An 8168-nucleotide genomic window follows, 5' to 3' on the forward strand; every position below is an offset into this window, starting at 1 on the left:
TGCTGCTGCTGCTGCTGCTGCCGCTGCTGCTGCTGCTTGTCAGGGCAGTCCTCAATGCCTCTGCAGCAGCAGCACAGCAGCCGCTGGCTGCGTTTGTTGGCAGATAAGGGGCCACAGCGGCTTCTCCTGCGACTTAGCTGCTGCTGCTGCTGCTGCTGCAGTTTCTGCGCTGCTGCTGCTGCGCTGGTTGCTGCTGCTGCTGCTCCAAGGAGGAACTTGAGTCCTTTTTGCTGTTTTGCATTAAATAACTTATTTTATTTATTTAATTTACACTTAAAGGCAAACAGCCAGCCAAATGGGTACTACAGACCCACCGGTCCATTCGGCTGCAGGGGGGCCCCCGGTCAGGGCCCCGCTGCTGCTGTCGATTCTGGCGCTGCCGCTGCTGCTGCTGCTGCTGCTGCTGCTGCTGCTGCTGTGGCAGCAGCTGCTAGTTTTGTCGCTGAAGGCTTTCAGAAGTTAGTTTGCTTCCACACAAGGTCTTTGTTTCATGTGTGTTGCGGATGATGCTGCTGATTTGCTGCAGCAGCAGCAGCAGCAGCAGCAGCAGCAGCTGAGCATCGGGGCAGCTGGGAGCGTCTTGCTGGCAGCATGGCAGCAACAGCAGCAAAGTAATAAATCCAATAACACATTTTTCTGTAATAATATTTAACTTTAAAGTCATCAGAGAAGGCAGCTGTTGCTGCTGCGCCCCGCGGACTCAAAAGCAGCAGCAGCAGCAGCAGCAGCAGCAGCAATGGCGCGCAGTTTGTTCGTTGCTGCTGCCCTTCTGCTGCATCTGGGCGTCCCCTCTGCAGCAGCAGGAGGGGAGCCTCTCGTCTCTGTCGAAACGGAATCTGCTGCTGCTGCTGCTGCTGCTGCTGCTGCAGAGCAGCAGCAGCAGCAGCAGCTCCCGGGCAGCGTCATTGCCCGCTTTTCCTTCAACGCTGCAGAGCAGCAGCAGCAGCAGCAGCTCCCGGGCAGCGTCATTGCCCGCTTTTCCTTCAACAGCAAAGACTACTACGAGCTGCCTATACACCTGCGGCCCAGCAGCAAAGGACTGCAGCAAAAGAGGGGCCCTTTTGCTGCTGCTTTAAATGGAGCTTTTGCTGCTGTTGTTTGTCTGGTGCTTATTACTTTGTTTAATGATGCTTTTGCTGCAGCAAAACGAAGAAGGCAGCAGCAGCAGCAGCGGCGGCAGGCCCAGTCGCTTGCTGCCCAGCGGCTTGCTGCTGCTGCTGCTATGAGGCGAGCAGCAGATCTGCTGCTGCAGCACCAGCAGCAAGTGCGCGACCAGCGCCTACAACAGCAGCAGCAGCAGCAAGAGCAGCAGCAGCAGCGAGAACAGCAGCAGCAACAACAACAACAACAAGAGCAGCAGCAGCCGCGGCACCAAAACAAGCAGCTGCAGCTGCAGCAGCAGCAGCAGCAGCAGCAGCAGCAGCAGCAGCAGAAGCAGCAGCAGCAGCAGCAACAGCAGAAGCAGATGATACTTGCTGCAGCAGATCTGGAAAAGAAAATTCTTCCTTTGGAAGAGCTGCTGCCACAAACAGCAGAAGTGGGGCAGCAGCTCAGAGACCGCCTTTTGCTGGCAGCAGGAGCTTTCACTTTGCGGCAGCTGCAGCTGATGCAGCAGCAGCGGCAGCAGCAGCAGCAGCAGCAGCAGCAGCAGCAGCAGCAGGAAGAAGAGGGGCAGCAGAGTCACAGCCGCAGCCCCGCCTCACGCCGAGACAGAAACGCCGCAAGCGCAGCAGCTGCTGCAGTACACAGCAGCAGCAGCAGCAGCAGCAGCAGCAGCAGCAGCAGCAGCAGCAGCAAGCCCTCGCTGGCGGGCATGGGGCCCGCAGCAGCAGGGCCCCTCGAGAGCCCCCAGTGGCTCGCAGAGGAAGTGTGGGGCCCCCCAAGGGGGCCCCAGGAAGGTCTCTGGGGCCCCCATGGGGGCCCCCTTGGGGGCCCCCATGGGGGCCCCCTTGGGGGCCCCCCTGGGGGGCCCCTTGGAGGCCCCCAAGATGACCCTTTTGAGACCCAAGAGCCCTCCTCTCTGCTGCGTCTCAACAGACTTTCTTTGCTGCTTTCTGAGAATGCCATTACTTCAAGTCGAGATGCTTTTCAAATACTAAATGCCCTGGAGGGGCCCCCAGAGGGGCCCCCAGAGGGGCCCCTACGGGGGCCCCTACGGGGGCCCCTACGGGGGCCCCCAGGGGGGCCCCTCTAGGGGCCCCCCACGGCCTTCTCTGGGGGCCCCCGGGGGCCCCAGAGAAGGCCGTAGGCCCCCAAAGGAGACCTTGGGGGGCCCCTGGGGGCCCCCCAAAGAAACCCTTGGGGGCCCCTTCAGGGGGCCCCCAGGGAAACCCTTGGGGGCCCCTTTTGGGGCCCCCAAGGAAACCTTTGGGGGGCCCCTTCGGGGGGCCCCTTCGGGGGGCCCCAGGGCCCCTAAGGGGGCCCCCCTTTGCATTTGTTTTGCTGCTGAGAAGGTACTAAGAGTTGGCAGGAAATGTTTTAGCTGCTAAGCTTTGGCTCAGCAGCAGCAAACCGCTTTTTGCTGCTGCTGCTGCTGCCTTTTTTATAAATACTTTTAACATGAATATTATTATTATTATTATTATTATTATTATTATTAAATTTATTTTATTATTATTCTTTTTTATTGTTAATGGGGGGAAAGAGGCCCCCTACAAAAAAAGGCGTTCTTTGAATTCAGCAGCTAGGGTTTCGAGGGTTTCAGGTGAGGGTTTAGGGTTTGGACGAGGGTTTAGGGTTTGGACGAGGGTTTAGGGTTTAGGGTTTAGGGTTTCAGAAGCTCTTCGAGGTTTTTGCGGAGTTCAGCTGCAGATTTTTCCCTGTCCACTTGCCAGGCGTTTGGCGGCGCCGTTTTATCTGAGGCAACACAAACCCTAAACCCTAAACCCTAAACCCTAAACCCTAAACCCTAAACCCTAAAACGGGAGCTGCGAAGCCATCTGCACTCAGGGCTTAGTAGCGGGCAGGCCCCTATCGCCTGCGTTTGTCAACAGGGTGCAGCGTTTAGCTTAGGGTTTAGGGTTTAGGGTTTAGGGTTTAGGGTTTAGGGTTTAGGGTTTACCGAAGAGCAGCGCATGCACCCCAGACCCCCCCAAAATAACTTTCGGCTCCAGCTGCTGCTGCCGCAGCCGCTGCTCAATCAGCAGCAAAGAAAAAGTCTCTTCTGCCACTTGCTGCAGCACTTGGGGGTCTAGGGGCCTCTTATTGATTTTCCTGCTGCTCCAGAGGTCCCCGGGGGCCCCCCTGGGGGGCCCCCCCGGGGGGCCCCCCGGGGGGCCCCCTCGGGGGCCCCCGGGGGGCCCCCCCAAGACGGCCCGGCGCAAACTGCTGAGGGTACGGCGGGTCCCTGAAGAAGGCACAGAGGCTGCTAGCAAACCCTAAACCCTAAAAGAGGGTTTTGTTGCTGCTGCTGCGGCGCTGCAGCGCCACAAAGGTCTCTGCCGGGAAGCCTAGGGCTGGGTGCACAGGGTTTAGGGTTTAGGGTTTAGGGTTTAGGGTTTGGGGTTTAGGCGGAGGCCGCACCGACAGAGAGCAGCAGAGTTTCCGTTTCCCCCGTTTCCGAGCCTTCCCCCGCGTGCTCTCCCTGCTGCTGCTGCTGCTGCTGCTCTCCCTGCTGCTGCTGCTGCTGCTGCTGCTGCTGCTGCTGCAGAAAGCGCCTGAAAAGGGCCTCCTTTCCGGGCTGCAGGGCCTCCGCCAGCAGCAACTCCTGCTGCAGCACAAAAGGGTCTTTTGGGGGGCCCCTCGTCAGTCTGTACACTCGGGGCTGCCTGCGGCCCCACAAAACGCAGCCCCACACAATGCATGCACTTGTTTGTGCATTTGTTTGCGCATTTATTTGTGCATTTATTCCCCTATTTATGAACGCAGATATTTATGCACTTAACCATGCAGTTTGCATGCGCTTTTGCATGCATACATGCATGCATGCATGCATGCATGCATGCATGCAAAAGCGCATGCAAACTGCATGCATGCATGCATGCATGCATGCATGCATGCACGCATGCATGCATGCATGCATGCGTTGGGGCTGGGGGGGCTGACCTGAGGTCTACGGAGTGGACCAAAGGGGGGAGAGGCTGTTGGAGAAAAAGGGGACTGAGAGAAAGTCTTTGGAGAGTTTCGGAAGCATCGAAAAGGACTTTCAAGAAGAGAGGATTCGGCAGCAGCAGCAGCAGCAGCTGCGCTGCAGCAGCAGCAAACACCCGCTGCTGCTGCAGCAAATCCACCACCAAAACCCCACACCCAAACGCCACACAAAGCAAAGACCCCCAAAACGGGGGGGCCCCCAAAACCCTCAGCCCCACTGCAGCAGCAGCAAAACCCGCGGGCTCTCCCCCCCCCACTTCCAGCGGGAAAACAAAACCCTCTGGGGGGCCCCCGGGGGCCCCCGGGGCCCACGGGGGCCCCTGGGGCCCCTGGGGCCCCTGGGGCCCCGGGGGCCCCGGGGCCCCGGGGGGGCCCCAACACCCAGTGGCTCCTGAGCTGCTGCCAGCTCTTGGGGGGCCCCCAAAGGCTTGGGGGCCCCCTGAGCTGTGGGGGCCCCCTGGGGAGTGGGTAGCCCCTGGCCCTTGGGGGCCCCCGCCGCTGGGGGGGCCCCCTGTACCCTCACTAGCCTCGCGCTGACAGGGGGGCCCCCCGCTGCCCAGGGGGCCCCACGGGGGGCCCCCGGGGGCCCCCCAAGAGGGTACTGACTGCGGCAGCTCCTGCTGCTGAAAGTCCTGCAGCAGCAGCCGGCGGCGCCGCCCACTGGGCAGGAATGGGGGGCCCCCCGGGGCCCCTGGGGGCCCCCCTGGGGGCCCCCCTGGGGCCCCGGGGGCCCCCTGGGCCCTTAGCTGCTGCAGCTCTTGCTGCGTGTAAATGATGCGGCTTTGCTGCTGCTGCTGCTTCCTTAGAAACTCAAAATGCTTCCCAAGTTCTGCTGCTGTCCCCACAAAGTGAATCGACGTGGGGTGCAGCAAGTATGGGCCTGCGCTGCTGCTGCTGCTGCTGCTGCTGCTGCTGCTGCTGCTGCTGCTTCCGCTGCTGCTGCTGCTGCTGCTGCTGCTGCTGCGCGCCTCAAGAGGGGCCTGTGTCTCCTGCTGCTGCACATTTTGGTAAACATTTTGCTGCAGTTGAAACTGAGGAGAGAAGGGCCTCCTTGCAAAGGCCCCCGAGGCAGCATCGGGCAGGGGGGCCCCCGGGGGCCCCGGGGGGGCCCCCGGGGGGGCCCCTAGGGGGGCCCCTTGGGGGGCCCCTTGGGGGGCCCCCTGGGGGGCCCCCCTAGAGGCCCTTCTGGAGGCCAAAAGGAGACGGCGGCTCATGAGGAAGCCCCAGGGGTCCAGCGGGAGACCTGAGGGCAAAAACTCTAAAAGATAAGCTGCTGCTTCAAGGCAGCAGCAGCAGCAGCTGCTGCTGCTGCTGCTGCTGCAGCGACTGCAGCAGCAGCAACTGCAGCAGCTGCAACTGCAGCAGCAGCAACTCAGCAAGAACTGGCGCAGCAGCGACTGAAGCAGCAGCAACTACAGCAGCAACTGTAGCAGCAACGACTGCAGCAGCAGCAACTGCAGCCGCAGCAACTGCAGCAGCTGCAGCAGCAGCTGCTGCAGCACATCTAAATTGAGCCCTTTTCTTCCAGCTGCTGCATCAGCAAGAAACCCGGCAGGCTGATCGCCAAGTTCCGAACCCTAAACCCTAAACCCTAAACCCTAAACCCTAAACCCTCCGTGGGGCCGGCGGACCTGTGTGGGGGTGTTTCTTCTGGAGTTCTGCTGCTGCTGCTGCTTGCATGCAGGAGCTGCCTATACACCTGAAGACCTGCAGCAGCAGCGCCTCGCTTTGTCTCTTTTGAGCAGTTTCAATTAAAAACTTCCAAGAGATATTTGTTCCTTTTAAAGGGACATTTAGCGACTCCGCGCCCTGCACCACAAACCCTAAACCCTAAACCCTAAACCCTAAACCCTAAACCCTAAACCCTAAACCCTAAACCCTAAATACAAACCCTAAACCCTAAACCCTAAACCCTAAACCCTAAACCCTAAACCCTAAACCCTAAACCCTAAACCCCTAAACCCTAAACCCTAAACCCTAAACCCTAAACCCTAAACCCTAAACCCTAAACCCTAAACCCTAAAACAAAACCCTAAACCCTAAACCCTAAACCCTAAACCCTAAACCCTAAACCCTAAACCCTAAACCCTAAACCGCAAACCCTAAACCCTAAACCCTAAACCCTAAACCCTAAACCCTAAACCCTAAACCCTAAGCTGACCACTGCAGCCCTCGCCCAGCCTGGCAAACCTTTTCGCCCCTTTCAAACGCTAAAGTCATTTTTCAGTGCCCCAAACCCTCGTCACTACTGCAATTCTGCTGCTGCTGCTGCTGTTGCTGCTGTTGCTGCTGTTGCTGCTGCTGCTGCTGCTGCTGCTCTAGCTGCCGCTTCTGCTGCTATTGCTGCTCCTGTTGCTGTTGCTGCTCCTGCTGCTGTTGCTGCTCCTGTTGCTGCTGCTGCTCTTGCTGCTGTTGCTGCTCTTGCTGCTCTTGCTGCTCTTGCTGCTGCTGCTCTTGCTGCTGCTGCTGCTGCTGCTTCCGTACCGCTGAAGGGTTTTGTGCTGCCCAGCAAGCAGCAAAAAGAAGAGGGGCCTCAAAGACGGGGGCCCCCTGGGCCTCACAAAGCTGCCGCAGGAGGGCCCCCAGGCAGTGGGGGTTTAGCCGGGAGGGCAGCTGCTGCAGCAGCAGCAGCCGCTGCTGCTGCTGCTCCTGCTGCTGCTGCTGCTGCTGCTGCTGCTGCTGGGGAGGCAGCAAAATGTGCAGCATTTCCAGAAAGCGAATGGGCCCCACAAGGAGAAACAATTTGTTCAAGTCCACCGCCTCGGCGCTGCGGGGCATCAAGGCGAAGTGCCTGCACGCAAAACCCTAAACCCTAAACCCTAAACCCTAAACCCTAAACCCTAAACCCTATGGGCCAGCCCCACCAGCACAAAGAACAAGACAAAAACGGAGACGCAGGAAACATAATAAAGGGACAAACTAAACCCTGAACTGGGGGCCCCCTGGGGTCCCTGGGAGGGGCCCCCTGGGGGATTCCCTGCGGGGCCCCCTGGGGGGCCCCGTGGGGGCCCCCCTGGGGGGCCCCCCTGGGGAGACCCCCTGGGGGGCCCCCTAGGGGGCCCCCTAGGGGGCCCCCTAGGGGGCCCCCTGAGGGTTTTTGGTGCAGCAGAAAGGGTTTATTTTCCTTCTCACTCCTCTGCAAGAGTCAGAAAGACTTGTTGACAAAATAAAACACTTTTGGGGTCTCTTGAAGGAACTCCTTGGGGCCTCAACAAACCAAAAATCAACTCCGGGTGGGCGACACCGACGGCCCCAGGGGGCCCCCAAACCCTCCCCACAAGGGGCCCCCAAGGGGGCCCCCAGGGGGGCCCCCACGGGGGCCCCCAGAGGGGCCCCCAAGGAGGCCCCCAGAGGGGCCCCCAGCGCGGTCTCCAGAGGGGCCCCCAGGGGGGCCCCCTGGGCAGCCCCCGGAGGGGCCCCCGGAAGGGCCCCCGGGGGGGCCCCCTGGGGGGCCCCCGGAGGGGCCCCCTGGGGGGGCCCCGGAGGGGCCCCCTGGGGGGGCCCCAGGGGGGCCCCCTGGGGGGCCTCGGGGGCCCCAGGGGGGCCCCCTGGGACGTCTAGTTGTAAATTAGCCAAAGATGGAGGCAAAAGAACTTCTCTGTCGAAAAGGATTTGAAAAGCCTCGTGAAGGTCGGCCTTTAGGGTTTCCCATCCCCTACACGCAGCAAACCCTAAACCCTAAACCCTAAACCCTAAACCCTAATCGCGGAGGCAAGTGCGCTAAGTAACAATTGGAAGTCCACACGGCTAAAGGCTTTAGAGCTAGCCTCTAGGGTCTAGGGCTTGGTCTCTGGGCCTGTCGTCTAGGGTATAGGGTTTAGGGTTTAGGGTTTAGGGATTAGGGTTTAGGGTTTAGGGTTTAGGGTTTAGGGTTTAGGGTTTAGCTCACGCCGCATGCAAACCCTCTGCGTGCCCCTGCGGGTCCCAGTAAGATTGTTTAGGAGGCCTGAATGTCCCGAGGGCCCCCCTGAGGGCCATTGGGGGCCCCTGGGGCCCCCAGGGGGTACCGCGGGGCCCCTGGGGCCCCTCAATGCATCAATTATGCGGGCCACAAGATTAGCAGCTAATTCATCTCCTTT

The 8168-nt window shown here is 60.1% G+C and overlaps 3 protein-coding genes across 3 annotated transcripts; 1 reads left to right on the forward strand and 2 right to left on the reverse strand.

Moving 5' to 3' along the window:
- Positions 1–736: 736 nt before the first annotated feature.
- ENH_00037780 (hypothetical protein, conserved) lies at positions 737–2194 on the forward strand (the record flags this gene model as incomplete). The annotated part of the gene is made up of 1 exon (XM_013585166.1): positions 737–2194. The coding sequence occupies one exon, from the start codon at positions 737–739 to the stop codon at positions 2192–2194; it is 1458 nt and encodes a 485-aa protein (XP_013440620.1).
- A 570-nt stretch (positions 2195–2764) lies between these two features.
- Positions 2765–6309, reverse strand: ENH_00037790 (hypothetical protein, conserved; the record flags this gene model as incomplete). Its single annotated transcript, XM_013585167.1, has 6 exons — positions 2765–2856; positions 3062–3364; positions 3523–3767; positions 4045–5332; positions 5721–5898; positions 6280–6309. The coding sequence occupies 6 exons, from the start codon at positions 6307–6309 to the stop codon at positions 2765–2767; spliced, it is 2136 nt and encodes a 711-aa protein (XP_013440621.1).
- Positions 6310–6426: 117 nt separating this feature from the next.
- On the reverse strand, positions 6427–8067 carry ENH_00037800 (hypothetical protein, conserved; the record flags this gene model as incomplete). The annotated part of the gene is made up of 3 exons (XM_013585168.1): positions 6427–6880; positions 7307–7744; positions 7979–8067. The coding sequence occupies 3 exons, from the start codon at positions 8065–8067 to the stop codon at positions 6427–6429; spliced, it is 981 nt and encodes a 326-aa protein (XP_013440622.1).
- Between the last annotated feature and the right edge of the window lie 101 nt (positions 8068–8168).

The sequence above is a fragment of the Eimeria necatrix genome, genomic scaffold, assembly GCF_000499385.1.
Source record: "Eimeria necatrix Houghton genomic scaffold, Enh_scaff278, whole genome shotgun sequence".
NCBI lineage: Eukaryota > Apicomplexa > Conoidasida > Eucoccidiorida > Eimeriidae > Eimeria > Eimeria necatrix.